This window comes from Python bivittatus, unplaced genomic scaffold (assembly GCF_059951505.1).
Source record: "Python bivittatus isolate LINGU-HERP-01145 unplaced genomic scaffold, Pbiv_v1 ctg000430_np1212, whole genome shotgun sequence".
NCBI classification, from domain to species: domain Eukaryota; kingdom Metazoa; phylum Chordata; class Lepidosauria; order Squamata; family Pythonidae; genus Python; species Python bivittatus.
This window is the reverse complement of record NW_028277071.1, coordinates 2,102,411-2,120,521: the sequence shown is the minus strand read 5'-3', so window position 1 is coordinate 2,120,521 and position 18,111 is coordinate 2,102,411. Positions and strand designations below refer to the sequence as shown.

Genomic DNA, 18,111 nt, shown 5'->3' with positions numbered 1-18,111 from the left:
GTAAACCAAAAGACCCAGTTTCAACTGGGAAACTGTCAGCATCTTAGACTAAACTAAATCCAAGGATGCAAGCTAATTCCTTGGTATTCAGACAAGTCAACCATCAACAGGCACATAGAGATAAATGACATTTGCACACCATTCAAAAGAGACAATAAAAAGCCAAAAAGGAAAGAAAAAGACCAAAACACCACCTTGCCAGCAATCAATACTCAGATAAAAAGGGATTAACACCAGGATTAACACCAGACAAACTATCAAGCAGTAAACAATACCCTAATCAAGGGACTACCAACTAAGACAAACAATCAAGCAGTAAACAATAGCCTAATCTAGGAACTACCAAGGAAAAAAAGACTATACCCTCACTAACAGTGATAGGGCAACCTACTGTTTATAAACAGAGAGAAAACCCCACTCCTTCTAGCTGTGAAGATGTTACCTAGTCAGGTAACAAAATATTTGCAAGAAAACAACCAAGCTCAGAGAACATCAAGGACTCTACTTTAAACCTTTCTGATAATTGTACTTAGGAAAACCATTTATATGTATGTATATCTTTCTGCTACTAATTCTTCTCTTGATTTTGTTTTACAATCCCCTTGAGAAAATTCTAGTACATCACAATAAGTTAACCATGTATGTTTACTTATCATTTCTTGTCTATAAAATGCTTCTTAGGTTGAAAGCCACAAACGTGTTTTTAGGCATAACCTAAATCTATCTTTATTCCATACTCTAAGAATGGTCTGCCTGACATGTACAATTTTTGAAATCCCCATTAAATTTAGCTTTGCCATACCATAAATATCCATGCCACCCAAATCTCAGATCATGTCCTTCTGACTCCAATAGCCTTCTATTTCTTACCAACACCCAACTCTTTCATCCAAGCTAAACAACAGGCAGCAAAATATAGTTTCAAATCTGATAGACCCAGTCCTCCTCTTTCTTTGCATCTTGTACTACCTTATACTTAACTTTGGGTTTTTTCCCCCACCATACAAATTTAGATATATCCTTCTCCCATTGTTGAAATGGCACATCAGTTGTCAAAACAGGTATTGTCTGAAACAACAATAAAATTCTAGGTAAAACATCTTAATCACAGAAATTCTCCCCAACAGTTGTATTTTGTCCCATCTTGACATATCTTTTTTAACTTCGTTCCATTTCTTAACATAGTTATTTTGAAATAACATAAAATTCATATTTCTCATAGTAATACCCAAGTATTTTACCTTCTTCTCAATCTTAGGAAACGTTGTCTTCATCAATACTGTTTGATCTTGTATCTTCATGTTTATTGTTAACATTTTTGTCATCTATTCGTTAACCTTGAAACCTGCTAAGGCCCCAAATTCTTTTAATTTGCTCATTAATAGTTCAGTTCCCTTTAAAGGATCTGCCAAAATCAAAATCAAATCATCTGCAAAAGCTCTCAGCTTTTATGGCCCTTTTTAAATTTTTACACCCACAATCCTCTCATCTTGTCTTACATCTCTATTCAATATTTCAAGAAGTAAAATAAACAGAAGAGGGGACAGTGGGCAACCTTGTCTTTTTTCCTTTTTGTATCTCACATGGTTTGGCTAAATCTCCATCCTACAGCTGATCATGTGGTGACTGAACCAATGTTAATGTTGTATAAATATTAAAAATGAAGGGATATTTCAGAACATCCAAAAATAAACGTCCAATCTGGGTTCTTCTACACTGTTCCAGATGATGGATTCTGATTAATCAAAACTGAATAAAGAAAAGATCAGCTTAATAAAACCCTTTTTCTTTTGCTAAATGAGGGATCTTCCTCAAATAGAAATATATATAACTGTAAAAGAGGAACAGGATAGAATTTGAATCTAATTGCTGAATGTAAGAAGTTGATTCCATTAAATAATAGTATACCATGTAATATACATTTTCCTTCTCCATCTAAACCAAAACCATTTTTGCTTTTCATTTTTTCATGAAAGTTCTGAATAATAAAAGATTATTACACAAATCATTATTAGATTTTGTAATAAGGAGAGTCCTTACTACAAAGCAATATCTAACTCTCAGATGTTTTGGCATACTTACAGCATGGCACTAAATATAAACAGGGATTACTTAATTAGGAATAAATGAATCCCATTAACTGACTCCTGGACCCACTACCTTAGTATTTCAGGAATTGACCATGATGTTTTCTTTTTCCAGATGCAGTTGATTGCTTCCAATGTTCAGAAGATCAGTATCCAAACAAGGCACAAAATCTTTGCATTCTAAAACAAATAATATTCTTGTCTTACAGTGAGCCACTGGGAATCACCTTGGCCACTGTCAGTCTCTTCTTTTCTTTCATCACAACTTTGGTGCTGGGAATCTTCATTAAACAGCGGGACACCCCCATAGTCAAAGCCAACAACAGGAACTTCACCTACATTCTTCTCATTGCCCTCTTGCTCTCGTTCCTTTGCACTTTGCTCTTTATTGGCCAACCTGACCAAGTGAAATGTCTCTTGAGACAAACTGCTTTTGGCATCATCTTCTCTGTAGCCATTTCTTGCATATTGGGGAAAACGACCATAGTGGTTCTTGCTTTCATGGCCACCAGGCCGGGCTCCAAAATGAGGAAGTGGGTGGGGAAAAGGCTGGCCAACACTATTGTCCTATCTTGCTCCCTAGCACAATTCACCTTTTGTGTAGTGTGGTTAGCAATGTTTCCCCCATTCCCAGATTCTGACATGCTCTCCATGGCTGAAGAAATTGTCCTGCAATGTAATGAAGGTTCAACCACTATGTTTTATACTGTTCTTAGTTTTCTGGGGTTCTTGACTTCTATCAGCTTTACAGTAGCCTTCCTAGCTAGGAAGTTACCTGACAGCTTCAATGAAGCTAAATTCATCACCTTCAGCATGTTGGTCTTTTGCAGTGTCTGGGTGTCATTTGTTCCTGCCTACCTAAGCACCAAGGGCAAATACACAGTTGCTGTGGAGATCTTCTCTATTTTGGCTTCTGCAGCTGGATTACTGGGCTGCATCTTTTCCCCCAAATGCTATGTTATTGCGCTAAGGCCAGACTTGAACAAAAAGGAACAACTAATAAGGAGAGAAAAATGAATTATGGCTCTGTAAATGATACATTCTTGTAGTGCTAGCTTTAGTCTACTGGAGGAATAGCTGTTCTCGGGTTTTCCTGAAAAACTGAATGAGAAACACAGTATAAGGAATGTGTCTAAATAATATTTTACAGATAAAGCAGTTGGGCAACTAATTTCCTAGAAAACCAAATTTCTCATTAAAGGACAGAAGGAAAAGGTGATTTCTCAATGAGGAGATATTTATTCATTTTTATTTATTTGAAGCTTTCTGGAAAAATTAGAAACATCAAGGCTGTGAATGAAAATGTCATCATCATCATCATCATCATCATTTTGCTCTTTATAAATAAACACAATCCAATAGGAAAAATAATACACAACTTATTTTAAAAAGGAATATGAAAGAAGGCTATATTAAACAAAAATTCAAGGGATATATTCATAGATATATCTATGTGTGTACTTCTGCATAAATATTGCAATAATGGTAACCATATTTCATTATAATCATACATAGCTAATGTACATCAATATGTTTATCCTTCCAATGTAGAAGAATAAGTCTCTTGTCCAGATGTCCAGTTCAGTGTAGTGGAAATATTGTTCAAAAATAATATGACCATCTGAAAATACTAAATCTTGTCTCTCAGTTGAGTTAATACATCTAAGGAACCATTATAGGCCACCATACAAACACGTGTTCAAATGAAGCATTAATCTCACTGTGTCTTATTGATCTTGAAAGGCATACCTTTGAAAGAATTTAAAGTTTTTTGGCATTATTATCTTCTCAGTAAGTATGCATTCCAGGTTTATGAAATTCAGGAAACTTGCTGCATTGGATGAGTTAGAGAAGGTAGGATCAGATTTGGCCAAAATTGAACAGTTTGACATCCACATAACCTATTTTAGTAGCTGACAAAAAAGAAGGAGGAGGAGGAGGAGGAGGAGGAGGAGGAGGAGGAGGTGGAGGAACAGCAGCAGCAGCAGTTATTACACAAAGGGGATGTTTATATGGAATGCTGAATTCCAAGGCATAATCTAGAACTGGAAAGTTGAAAAAAAAATCCCAGGAGAAGTAATGACAGAGCACTACTACAACATTGCCAGGAACTCCCATCTAGAAGGAGGAAGAGGAGAAAATGAGAAAGAGGAAGCTGTCTTCTTAGGAGATTACCTTCTGTTATTCTTTATTAAGATGTTTCTACTTCATCCAACTAATGAACAGTACAGAGCATGCAATGCATGTGCATTGTGGACACTGTAAGTATGATTTGTCATGTGCATTTCAAAAACAGTCATGGGGAATATCTCTGGCTTCTCCACTCAAGTGCAGATACTGGTCTAAGATATCCTCTTCCACTCTGTTTATGGTAGACATAGGCGGCAAGCAATTAAATACCTGCCATATTTCAAGGATATAGTATCATAAAGCACAATATTTAGTGCCATGGTAAATTACCAATGCAGTTTACATTTTTACATGAGAAGGTAATGGAGGATCATGAAATATATAGTTCATTAAATAAAGTTAAAACATTGAAGTTTCTAAAAGTAAACATTATATTGAAATATACTGAAAACTGCCAACAGCCTCTTTTCATTGTATTGGAGAAAGAAAGAAGAAAGAAGGAAGAAGGAAGAAGCAAGCAAGGGAGGGAGGGAGGGAGGGAGGGAAAACATTTTACAAGTCAATTAATTCCCAAGAGTTATTTTGATATTTGGATGTTTTCACAAGCTTTTATTTATTTGCCCATGAGGTCAAAGGAGTAAACTATGGCTCTACCAGATTTTAGAAACTTCTGTTCTGAAATTTATTCACTTTGTAAATGTAGCCCAATTCAAAACTTGTCTCCAATGACATTCCTTTATTATTTGCTTATTTACTAGGCATTACATTCTGCTCTCATCCCAAAGGACTCTGAGCAGCTTACAGACCTGCTCCCATTAGGAAGGTTAAAAGGAAATGTCATGAGGTAATAACTGAAGTGCTTAAAGAGCTCTCCAAACAATAAATAAAGGGGGGTGGAAGCATATAACATGATGGATCCACTTCTCTTTGGCTTTTAAAGTACTTCCTAGAATCTAGCCGGTGTAAGTTGGGTAGTTCTATTGTTCCAGAGAATTCCATCTTTACAGCTACTGAACTACCAAAATGTTTCTTGTTTGGCATTTGTTCATTGGAATTTTCTTTCTCTTCCCCCCCCCCCCCTCTAGCTCCTATACTGTTTTCAGTTATGAGCCCTTTTCTTCCTAGCCCATAAACATCATCATTCTATTTCTACTCAAAGTCTCCAAGGAGTTTCACTGAATGTCCATTGGTTTCCTCTGTAATTGTAACGTAGCTTCTTCTCAAATCCTTGAGGAATTCCAAGGGACAATGCAACAGAACAGCTCAAGACTGAAAGGTGCTATAAATGTGGGACCAGAGAGCTAGAGATGTAGCCATCTGCTCTTTGAGAAAGAATATATATGAAGGCTATTCTAATTAGTGTGAGTTTTTTCTTAGGTGTCATTGTTGCAGACCGAACTGGTTCATATGTGGTGATGTATGTTTTCTCAAAGAAGATGTTATTTTTCATGGCAATGATGGCAGTGTTGCTTCCAGGGGTTACATGCCTTATTCCTGCTACTACAGGATGTGCTGTTGGGAAACCTCACCTTATTAAGCACAAGTATTTTCTGTCAGGGGATTTCATACTCGCTGGTATACTATCTCAGTTCTACATGATATCTGATCCAGTGGGTTTCACAAGACATCCATCTGAAGAACTGGTTGATGAGCTCATGTAAAGACTTTCTCTTCTTAACTGTAGCACATCTCAAACTAGGCATCTTTCTCTAACATGATGCCTGGACTGAGTTAATGACTATCATTACTTGCAGCACAAATTATTTCTCCTGTTCTTGCTGGTTAGTTCCTTCATTCTTAAGCTAATATAGATTGATTCCCATTGATATTTCTTATCTGGCAAATAAATAATAAACACACATACCATAAACACACGCACACACAATTATGACAAATCTCTCCCCAGTGTTTTTATTCAATTTCCGTATTCAGCTTTTCTCATTTACTTACTATGGAATGAATCAATGCTCTACCATCAAATCACTGTTTGTAGCTAACTTCAACATCAACATTTAATGGTTTCTGAATATTAGGGAATAATGGTGCCGTGTCACCCTTTGAATTTGTTTCTAAACAGCTGCTTCAGCATCCATGGAGTGAAAATGTAGGGCCTGTATGACCTAATGAAAGAGCCACAACTTTTCCTAGGATAAGGAAGCTCTCTGAAGATCTATCATGATCCCAGAAAAAGAGTGACATACATCATTTTCCCTCAAGCATGCTTCAAAACACATTCTCCCCCCCCCCCAAAAAAAAACAACATCCAAAGGGAAGAGCTAAAGATACATGGCTAGAAGTAGGTCTAAGAATTACAGGTAGATGATAGTATTATTATTAATGTTCCTACAAGCAATTCCTCTGTTTCCTATGGAAAACTGTTTATAATGATCAGAAGGAAGGATGAGCCAGCCTAGATCAACTGAAAAAGATATTTTTTCATGTTTTACCCAAGACATTTTCCCTTTCATCAAAAATAATGTTTTAGCACACTCCGAAATATCTTTGCAGAATATTTCAATAACTATACAAGTATCTCATCAGATTTCATTCTATTCCATGGGAATATTGTACATTTGGTGGTCATGGAATTTACACATTACTCATATGATTCAGTGTCACATTCTTTAAGAGAAGGAATATAATTTGGAATATATCTCTCATTGCAGGTTTTTCCTGCAGAACTACCAACATATCCTGGCCTTAGTTTTTGCTGTAAAGGAGATCAGTGAAAACCATCACATCTTATCCAACATGACTCTGGGTCTTCACATCTCTAATAGTTATTTCATGGCAAGATGGACCTACTTGGCTTCACTGGAGCTTCTCTCAACACGGGATAGATTCATCCCCAATTATAAGTGTGATGCCAAGGACTGGGCAGTCTCTGTTATTGCAGGACCTAACTCTCACATCTGTCCCTTCATGGCAAACATTTTGAATGTCTACAAGATGCCTCAGGTAAAATTTACTCTTGAAATAAGTCTAATGGGTTGTGAGAATAACCTTGAGAGACAGGAGGAAGAGCCGCAGCGTAGACAACAAAGATCTGATCCCAAACCAGAAATGAAATTTTAGAAAGCATCTCAGAATTGACCCTCCCTAGTTCTCAGGAAACTAACGGCAAGGGGAGGGGGGGGACTGCTTTTAGGCTTCCAAGATTTGTGGTCTCAACCCTTCGCGGTAGTCCAGACCAGGAAACCAAAATCATGAATACTAATACTACTTTTATTGTAAGGTCACAGTAACAGAATCTTGCAAGTCTGAAACCACTTACCCCTCCCCCATTACATTTACAAAGTTATGTTTACAAAAGAACAAGTACTCAACAAGAAATCCTTCTTTTACATTAAATTTTGTGATTTGGAAATAAAGTGGCAATCCAATCAGAGATGAACTAAGTATGTAGGGGCCAGATGACATGGGTATTTTTAGGTACTGTACTTGATTTATGCCTCAATCTGAATCCAAACCAATCAAAATACCATGATTCCTTGACTTATTTCTAAAGACAATTATAAAACTGTCAATACGTTTTCATCAATACATTTTCTCACCATGTTCTAATAATAATATTAAGGATTCACGGACCTAATTAAGCAATTCAACTTATTATTATTTGGGAATAGTTATCTTGAACTTTATATTGCAGAATGTCCTTCCTTCCTTCCTTCCTTCCTTCCTTCCTTCCTTCCTTCCTTCCTTCCTTCCTTCCTTCCTTCCTTCCTTCCTTCCTTCTATCCATCCTCTCCATGAATGTTCCATAGTATTTCAAACAATAAAAAATTGAAGGGATAAGAAAGAGAACTGCGTAGAAAGTTAAATGAAATGCTCTGTGGATGAGTTTTCAGTAATTCCCTTACACCACATCCAAACACAGCTGTTTTACTGGGCTGTGAAAAGCATGAGGGTAGCTGGGAAAAAGAGCAGAACTGAAAGATAAACAGCCGGCGGACTTACTACGTTGCTTATTACATATTCTTGCTAATGTTTGTTAATATTTGATAAATACAATCAGAGTATTGTGGTATTTCAAATATTTCTCCTTCTCCTTCCCCTCCTGAAATCAGAGGAAGCAATGGGTTAATAAATCCTAAGTGGACATGGCCAATTCCATCAGCTAGAATGTGGTATCAGCATTTCCATGGCACATTGAATGTGGTAGCGCTGTGGGCCATTTGATGCCTGAAATTAGTCTCTTTAAAGCATAAGACAGCCTTTTAGCCTCTCCCAAGTTCTGGAAATGAGAAAAGTGATCCAAAGATTTAGCAACAGTTGCATTTCAGGTCACACAAAGTTTGTTGCTGGGGGCTGCATATTTTCTCCTCCTCTTTGAAAGTGGGGAGGGAAAGAATTTGATTTGGAGTATACTTGCTCCTGAAATTCAGATAGGATAGTATGGAAAGGAAGAGGCAGATACATCGCCAAAATGTGAAATAATTTAAATGAAAAGGGGGAAATTCATTCACTGTGCCCTTCCAGTACTTGTTGGATTGCAATTTATATCCGTATTTGCATGATCAGTATGCATAAAGATTATGAGATGGGAACTAAGCAAAACTGGAGGAGGGGGCAGGGTGCATATTGAACACCAGACAGTGTTCCTGCATTGCTCATCCTATCTCATCTGCGTCCCACCATGACTTCATTTCTTCCATTTCTCTGCTCTTTCCTATAAAGAGAAGACTAGATAAATGCTGGGGTGGGTTTGCTTCCTTAATCAGGACCAAGCACCTTTAGCCCTTAAAATATGGGGTCCATTTTCAGTATAACATTTCCTGAATTAATGTATTTCTGAGGTCTCTGGCTTGGTACTTATACTACTATTACAGCTATTGAATGAAATTCTGGACATCAGTCCTTTCTGAACATGATTAGATACTTGTTAAGGTTTGCAGTTGAGACCATAAATTAAGAACAAAATTTTCAAAAATAATATTTCATTTTGGAAAACCATGTTCACTCTCTCTCTCTCTCTCTTTTTCTGTATTTAGCTCATATATGGATCTTCCCCAATGATCGATGACAAGATACAAGCTGTTTTCTTTCATCGTTTTTTCCCAAATGTTGACCAACAGACTATAGGTATTCTCCAGTTGCTTTTGTATTTAAGGTGGACATGGATTGGGCTGATTTTCCAACATAATGAGAGTGGAGAGAGGTTCATAAATGCTGTTACTGTGTTTTCCCAGAAAGGTATCTGCTTTGACTTCATGGAAGAGATGGCCAAGGAAACATTTTCTAATAATTTGGAAAGTGTATTTAAAGAACTTCGTAAAGTGTACATGATTATCATGAAGAGCACTGCCAATGTTATTATCCTATACTGTGAAAACCAGGTCAGTGTCATTTTTAGAATGCTGCCCTATTTTACAGAATTTGAAGAGATGCCAATCAAGAGAAAAGATAAAGTTTGGATTATGCCAGCACAGATGGAGTTTACATCACTTCCCTCTCAAAGAATGCTGAGTATGGACTCCTTCCATGGTGTTATAAATTTTGCAGTTTCTTCCAAGGAGATCTCTGGATTCAATAAATTCCTTCAGATGAGAAACCCAACTTCAGAAGAGGAAGATCATTTAATGAAAGTGTTTTGGGAGCAGGTTTTTGAATGTTCTTTTCTGAAAGAGAAGTTAAATGAAGACACTGGAATGCTGTGCACTGGAGAAGAGAAGCTTGAGAACCTTCCTATGTCTGTCTTTGACACCACCATGACTGGGCAGAGTTACAGCATCTATAATGCAGTCTATGCTGTGGCACATGCTTTACAAGCCATGCTTTCCCCCAAGTCCAAACCCAGAGCAAGGGTAGAGGTTGGGAGACCAACATTTTTGAATCAAAAAGCATGGCAGGTAATCATAGAATGAATGAACATTTCCCATTGCCCTTATCTCTAATGCAATGAGCTGTAGTATTCTGGGTATGACCAATGAAAACACAGGAGTGATGACTTTAAGTCATTTGACACTCCATTTTCCTCATAGTTTCAGGACTTAGAGAAACCTTTCTAATTGTAGATATATTGCTACAACATTGCTACAACAGTATGGAGGAAAGGATTAAGATGAAGCAGCAGCTCTGTGCTTGGCAGAGGTTCAAAGTGTCTGTGGCAGAGAAGAAACATAGATGAGGGGTTGAGGAACATTAATTCTATTAATGTGCCCAGTAATATTAAATGGAAGACCCCTAACCTAATACCCCTTCCTTCCTTCCTTCCTTCCTTCCTTCCTTCCTTCCTTCCTTCCTTCCTTCCTTCCTTCCTTCCTTCCTTCCTTCCTTCCTTCCTCATTAATTGTCTTCCTTTGCTTCTGTTTAGCTCCATCGCTATTTGAGAACCATCTCATTTAATAACACTGCAGGAGATAAAATTTCCTTTAATGAAAATGGGGACTTAGAGATTGGATTTGATATTATCAACTGGGTCACTTTCCCAAATGAGACCTTTGTTAAAGTTAAAGTTGGAAAGATAGACCCAATAGCTTCTCCAGATAAGCTATTCACCATTTCTGCACAGGACATCATCTGGCCCACCATGTTTAACCAGGTATTTCCTGCTCAGATTTCAAACTATGAACATTCATTCCCTTCTTGTTTTCAGAATGATAGATTTGAACAGGTTCTGTCCTTCAAGTTGTCAGGCTTAAACTTGCAAAGATGAAGAAATAATGACCAGAGATTTTGAAATACAAAGACCTAAACCTCTGTATAGTCAGGGTCTTGATAATGAAGCTCAAGCTTACATACTTTGGTCACCTAATGCGAAGAGAGGACTCTTTGGAAAAGACCCTGATGCTAGGAAAGATTGAAGGCAAAAGAAGAGGACGGCAGAGGATGTGATGGTTAGATAGCATCACTGAAGCAATGAGCATGAAACTGAGCAAACTCAGGGAGGCAATGAAGGACAGGAAGGCCTGGCGCGATATGGTTCATGGGGTCACAAAAAGTCGGACACGACTTAACGACTGAACAACAACAACAAAAATAATTAGGGTTAAAATAATTGACTTATATCTCCTCATCAAATCTGTATGGCTTTTAGGAGGAATATATAGACCAATACCTAGAGTCTATTCCTGCTGGTATTTCAAGGTTGCCTACTTAAAAAAAAAATTGAAAGTGTATTAAAATAATTAAAGCTAGATATATTATAATTTACAAAGTTTTAGCAGTGACAGTACTGAAATTTAAATGCCTACTGTATGTGCTGGGAGATTTCCATAATAAAGAGAGGGTATTTGAAAAATCCATGGTTTAGTTTCCAAGTGTAACACTAATTTTACTTAAGCTGGATTGTATGCTATTTGAAGTAGCCTTTGAAGTTTAAAAAGAGGATAACTTTTGCAGAATGTTAGTGTTGTTGAAAAAACTCATGAAAAATGCAGTATGAACCAAGCTGGCATCTCTTTTCTTGAGGACATATTCTAGTTGATGGTTATTAGGTGCCTCTGAGTTGGGTTCTCCTCCTAGTAACTATATGGATAAATGCTCACCATCTTGACATAATAACACATCACTCTTTCCCAGATATTCAAGCAATTGTTTTGATCCCATCCTTTCAGCTAATGCACTGTCTTCCTATTCTCCTTCAACCTTGTCAAATATAGTATTTTTTTCCCTTAGTCCTCCCTTTCCTTGACCTGCATGTCCAGATTTTGGGGTTTCCATTTGCTAAGCATTGTATCTGGAGAGCAGTCAGCCTCTATTTGATCCAGGAATGATTAATTAGTTCTTCTTGCATTCTATGGTGTTCTTGGTAATAGTCTGGATATGTATCATTTGCAGCTATCTACTTTTTCTTTCTTGCTCATCCTCAATGTCCACATTTCCAAGCCATGCATTACAGCTGGCAACACCATCCCTTTAACTGGCTTATTGTAGTTGGCACTGAAATATCCACCTCATTCATCTTCTTGTTAAAGTTGTCCTTGGTTTCTTTCCTAAGGTTAATCTCTTCTACGTGTGTCCTGCCTACTTTACCTGCTCTTGAGTCCTGGTAAACAAACTTATCAGCAGCCTTTCTCTTCTTGCTCTCTGTCTAATGTGCATACAAGCATGCAGATAGATGTTACCTTTTTTCCCTTAGGTTTTAACCCAGATTTTTCATTTTCTCTTTTACTTTCCTATTGAGGGCTGAACCACCCTTCTTCCTTGCTCCAGCAACAGGATGGGCCAACCACCATTTTGGGTGCACAGGAATTAATAAGATTATCCTTAGCCTGTCCCTAGGGTGGTTGGAAGGCTGTTTCTAGTTACGTTTTCTTTCCCTACATCAAAAGCAATGTTTCCCCCATCTGCTGTATTTCATATAAATATTGGTCTACTCTGGCAAGGATCCCCACACATCATCCTCAGGCTCTGCTTTCTTTCTTCCATGGTCTTTCATACAGGGATTCTGGGCTGCCTGATTGCTTTTTTGTTATGGAGTAGGTGGTGGAATGGTGAAATGATGCTTGTTTAAAAAAATGAATCAGCAGAGCAATAGTGAAATGCTGGATAGAGAGATGAATACTGGGGATGGATGGATGGATGGATGGATGGATGGATGGATGGATGGATGGGTGGATGGGTGGGTGGGTGGATATTCTGCCAAGTTCCCCTTTATTCCCAAAATGATAGGAAGAATGATAAAACTGTAGCTCCTAGTTTGCTTGTTTTTCCACTAGTCATGACCACCCAAAGAAAGCAATTGGTGCTTACTTTCTGGGCATGGATGCAAAGGAAAAAGAAATGGGAGAATCCCACATCAAGGACTATGTTAGTCATGGTCCAGACAGAACACCTGGCCATTGCTGTAGCCAAAGTAGAGAAAGGAATGGAAATTCAGGGGGAAAAAATCATTCATCTCTATTTCCAGCCATTTTATGCACAGGGGACAAGATCTTCTGGATCTTTCCTTTCACCTAGCCAAATTATGGTATCTTCATGTCTCCAATTTTTAAGGTTCCCACCTACAGTTTTGATGCTAGCTTTTATTCCCTATAATATTTCCATTCATGTAATATAATTGCTGTAAAACATAACTTTTATCACTTTTAATAAATCCTGGTTTCACTTCTTGACAGGTTCCACCTCTTTCTGTATGCAATGACAATTGCCATTCAGGCTACAGTAAGAAGAAAATAGATGGGAGGCCATTTTGCTGTTATGATTGCCTTCCGTGTGCAAAAGGAAAAATTTCAAACCAGATGGGTAAGAGTTGTTTTGTGCAAAACTATTCAGACTTCTTAACTGTGATTTAAAATACTAATATTTAAACCTCCTACAACTGACTTCTTTTTTTAATATATAAATTTTATTAAAAGTTTTAAAGAAAACATAAAAAATAACAGAAACTAATACAGAATAAAGAAAGAAAAGAAAGAAAAAGAGAAAGAAAAAACAAAAGTGCAGAAATAAAAGAGAAAAAGAAATAGAAACAAGAAGCTTCCAATTTCCTTTTTAGCAAGTATAAATATGATTAAAAAGTTAACTCTTACTGTAAAGGGTTTCCAGTCTTCCATAAATGTAGATATTTTCTTTTCTCTGATCAATGACATTAGTTTAACCATCTCTTCAAGTTCCATCATCTTCACCAACCATTCCTCCTTTGTGGGTAGTGTCAAACTTCACTTTTGAGCATAGAGCAATATCACTGCAGTTGCGATATATAAAAAAAAAGTTCCATTTTTTTCCCTAGCTGTCTGTCCATTAATCCCAAAGGAAAAGTCTCTGGTTTCAATTGTACATTAGTCTTTAAAATCTTGTGAATTAATGTATTTATTTGTATCTTTTTTTTTTTTTTTTGGCTTTTTTACACATCTACCATACATGATAAAAAGTCCCTTCATGTTATTCACATTTCCAGCACAGATTCAAAATACCTTTACTTTTATACTTTTTAAACAATATCACTGGTGACAAATACCAATGATACATCATTTTATAAAAATTATCTTTAAGGCTATCATAATGTAAATTTCAATCCTTTCAACCACATATTTTTTCATTGATCCATTTGTATATTATAACCAAAATTTCAAGTCCATTTTATCATACATTCTTTCACTTCTTCTTCTGTCTCATATTTCAATAAAAGTTTATACATTTTAGCAATAACATAGTTATCATTTGTACACAGTTCTGTTTCAAACTCAGTCTTGCATCGTTCAAAACAATAAAATATTTTATCCACTTTAAACCTTTCTAATAAGGTTTAATAACATAGGAAAACCATTGACAAGCATATCCTTTTGTTATCAAATCTTCTCTTGATCTTATTTTACAATCCCTTTGAGAAAATTCTAGTACATTATGATAAGTTAAGCATTGATGTTTACTTATCATTTCTTGTCTCTAAAATGTTTATTGGGCTGAAAGCCACAAAAGTGTTTTTGGGCACAACCTAGATTCATATTTATTCCATACTCTAGTTAAAAAAGAATGGCTTGCCTGACATGATTTTTGAAATCCACATTAACCATACGTTTGTCATACTATAAACATTCATGCCAGTCAAATCTCAAATCATGTCCTTCTTACTCAAATAGCCTTCTATTTTTTAACAGAGCCCACTCTTTCTTCCAAGCTAAACAACAAGCAGCAAAATATAGTTTCAAATCTGGTAGACCCAGTCCTCTTCTTTCCTTTGCATCTTGTACTACCTTATATTTAACTTTGGCTTTTTTTTCCCCTGCCATACAAATTTTGATATATCCTTCTGCCATTGTTGAAGTGATACATCAGTTGTCAAAACAGATATTGTCTGAAACAAAAATAACATTCTAGGTAAATCATTCATCTTGATCACAAAAATTCTCCCCAACAGTTACAATTATATTTTCTCCTATCTTGACATATTTTTTTTAAATTCCATTCCATGTCTTAACATAGTTATTTTGAAATAACATCAAAGTAATATTTGTCATAGTAATACCCAAGTATTTTACCTTCTTCTCAATCTTAGAAACTGTTTTATTCATCAATTCTGTTTGAACTTGCATCTTCATGTTTTTGTTAATATCTGTCTTTTGTTTATTAATCTTTAAACCAGGTAATGCCCCAAATTCTTTTAATTTGCTCATTCAGTTCCCTTTAAAGGATCTGCCAAAACCAGAACCAGGTCATCTGCAAAAGCTCTCAACTTGTATGACTCTTTTCTAATTTTTATGCCTACAATCCTCTCACCTTCTCATATCTCTATTCAATATTTCAAGAAGTAGGAAGAAGGGGCAACCTTGTCTTGTTCCTTTTTGTATCTCACTTGATTTGATTAAATCTCTATCCTACAGCTGACTTCTAATGTGGTGACCAAACCAATAATATAGCTGAACAAATAAAAAATTGGAAGGATATTTCAAAACACCCAAAAATAAATGTCCAATCTGGGTTGTTCTAGATTGTCCCAGATTATGGCTTCCAATTAATGCAGAATTGAATGAAGAAAAGATCAGCTTGATAAAAACCTTCTTCTTTTGCTAAATGAGGGATCTTCTTCAAATAGAAATATATGTAAGTGTAAAAGAGCAACAGGTTAGATTTGCAATCTAGTTACTGAATTTAACAGCTGGATTTCATTAAATAATACTATACCATGTAATATACATTTTCCTCCCCCACCTGAACCTAAACCATTTTTTGCTTTTCATTTTTTCAGAAAAGTTCTGAATAATAAAAGATTATTACACAAATTATTAGATTTTGTAATAAGGAGAGTCCTTACCTTATGGTAAGCAATACTGTATATAATTTTCAGAAGATTTGGCACATTTACAGCATGGCACTGTGAAAGGAAAATTCTTAGTAGCCTTCTATATGTTTTAATGTTAGTTTTAAATGCATTTAATAAAGCCAAGTTAGCTGAAATGTGACCTGTATGGCAATGACAGGAAATAAGAGGAACTTGCAAAATGAAGGAAATTGCAAACTTGTTGATGGGAACAGAAGTGACAGGGACAGGACACCGGAACGTGCTATGAAATTTGTTCTGGGAACATTATGAATGTTCTGAGAGTCATGATTGTGGTTTGCGGTTTAAAGGGATAAAAAGGATTGCATGCATGTAAATGACGCCACTTGGTCAAACTGTCTTCCCGACAGCTCGGTCAAGCTGGTCAACATTGCAATGTGTCTCTAAGTAAGTACCTTGTATGTTTTGATGGCACTTTACTTTCTTGCTGAACTAATTTTCAATAAAGCTGTAGAAGAACTTAGAACTTTGAGGTGACTTGTTTTATGGTGTGTCTGCCTCACATGTTTAACGTAGTTTTTTTCCTGACAGCACTAAATATAAACAGGCATTAATTAATTAGGAATAAATGAATCCCATTAATTGACTCTTAGACCCACTACCTTACTATTTCAGGAATTGACCATGATGTTTTCTTTTTCCAGATGCAGTTGATTGTTTCCAATGTTCAGAAGATCAGTATCCAAACAAGGCTCAAAATCTTTGCATTCCAAAACAAATAACGTTCTTGTCTTACAATGAGCCACTTGGAATCACATTGGCCACTGTTAGTCTCGCCTTTTCTTTCATCACAACTTTGGTGCTGGGAATCTTCATTAGACACCAGGACACCCCCATAGTCAAAGCCAACAACAGGAACCTCACCTACATTCTTCTCATTGCTCTCCTGCTCTCCTTCCTTTGCACTTTGCTCTTCATTGGGCAACCTGACCAAGTGAAATGTCTCCTGCGACAAACTGCTTTTGGCATCATCTTCTCTGTAGCCCTTTCTTGCATATTGGGGAAAACAACCATAGTGGTTCTTGCTTTCATGGCCACCAGGCCGGGCTCCAAAATGAGGAAGTGGGTGGGGAAAAGGCTGGCCAACACTATTGTCCTATCTTGCTCCCTAGCACAATTCACCATTTGTGTAGTGTGGTTGGCAATGTTTCCCCCATTCCCAGATTCTGACATGCACTCCATGGCTGAAGAAATTGTCCTGCAATGTAATGAAGGTTCAACCACTATGTTTTATACTGTTCTTAGTTTTCTGGGGTTCTTGACTTCTATCAGCTTTACAGTAGCCTTCCTAGCTAGGAAGTTACCTGACAGCTTCAACGAAGCTAAATTCATCACCTTCAGCATGTTGGTCTTTTGTAGTGTCTGGGTATCATTTGTTCCAACCTATCTGAGTACGAAGGGAAAATATATGGTGGCAGTGGAGATCTTCTCTATTTTGGCTTCTGCAGCTGGATTACTGGGCTGCATTTTTTTCCCCAAATGCTATATCATTATTTTGAGACCAGATCTGAATACAAAGGGGCAGTTAATAAAGAAATAATTGTGAATAAGAAATTAATTTGCTCATTGATTCAGTGCATTACAGCTTTTCCCCTACACCAACACAAACTGCAGGGCTTATTACATGTGGACTTTGTTGATCCTGGAATCAGTACCATAAAACTGAGCATATCATCATCATCATCATCTCAGATATGTCTGACACATACTCAAGAGGAAAATTCATATGCAGAGGTCTATAACAAGGAAAGGCCTACAACATTCTACCAAGTGACATTAATTCTGGTTCCTTTGAGGACAATTGTTACTAAGAGGAACAGATACTAAAGTACAAGCATGTCAGATTTTGAAAATATGAGAGATTTCAATAAAGTTACAGAAATTAGAGGGCATAGCTTTGTAAATAAGATTTGAGGATCTTTTCATTATTCTTCTACTGGGTGAGTTGGAGACAAGTTCCATGATTGATGAACAGTATTTCAGGCTTGGCTCAATTTGGGCAGTTTCACATTCACCAAGGTCATTGTAGGGGCAAATAATTCGTTACTTTTTTTAACATGAAGCAATAAGAGAAACAAATGAGCCTGATGATACTGTAAATAGTATCTGTGTAAAAATAGAGGAAGAACGAATCATTATTGTTGTCTACCATCATCATCCCAGTGATAAAAA

At 36.6% G+C, this 18,111-nt stretch overlaps 1 protein-coding gene across 1 annotated transcript; it reads left to right on the top strand.

The window, feature by feature from the left end:
• The first annotated feature begins 5,737 nt into the window (after window positions 1-5,737).
• LOC148215246 (vomeronasal type-2 receptor 26-like) lies at window positions 5,738-17,479 on the top strand. Its single transcript, XM_088144087.1, has 6 exons — window positions 5,738-5,874; window positions 6,998-7,175; window positions 9,209-10,066; window positions 10,531-10,758; window positions 13,277-13,403; window positions 16,584-17,479. Exons 1-6 carry the CDS (start codon window positions 5,813-5,815, stop codon window positions 17,477-17,479), a joined length of 2,349 nt encoding a protein of 782 aa, XP_088000213.1. The 5' UTR covers window positions 5,738-5,812.
• The last annotated feature ends 632 nt before the right edge of the window (window positions 17,480-18,111 follow it).

Bases quoted from the DNA above. Each gene is read 5' to 3' on its own strand.
- LOC148215246 (XM_088144087.1), top strand. From the start codon at position 5,813: ATGATATCTGATCCAGTGGGTTTCACAAGACATCCATCTGAAGAACTG. The intron at 7,176-9,208 runs GTAAAATTTACT...TTCTGTATTTAG, and splicing joins ATGTCTACAAGATGCCTCAG to CTCATATATGGATCTTCCCC. The intron at 13,404-16,583 runs GTAAGAGTTGTT...TTCTTTTTCCAG, and splicing joins AAAAATTTCAAACCAGATGG to ATGCAGTTGATTGTTTCCAA.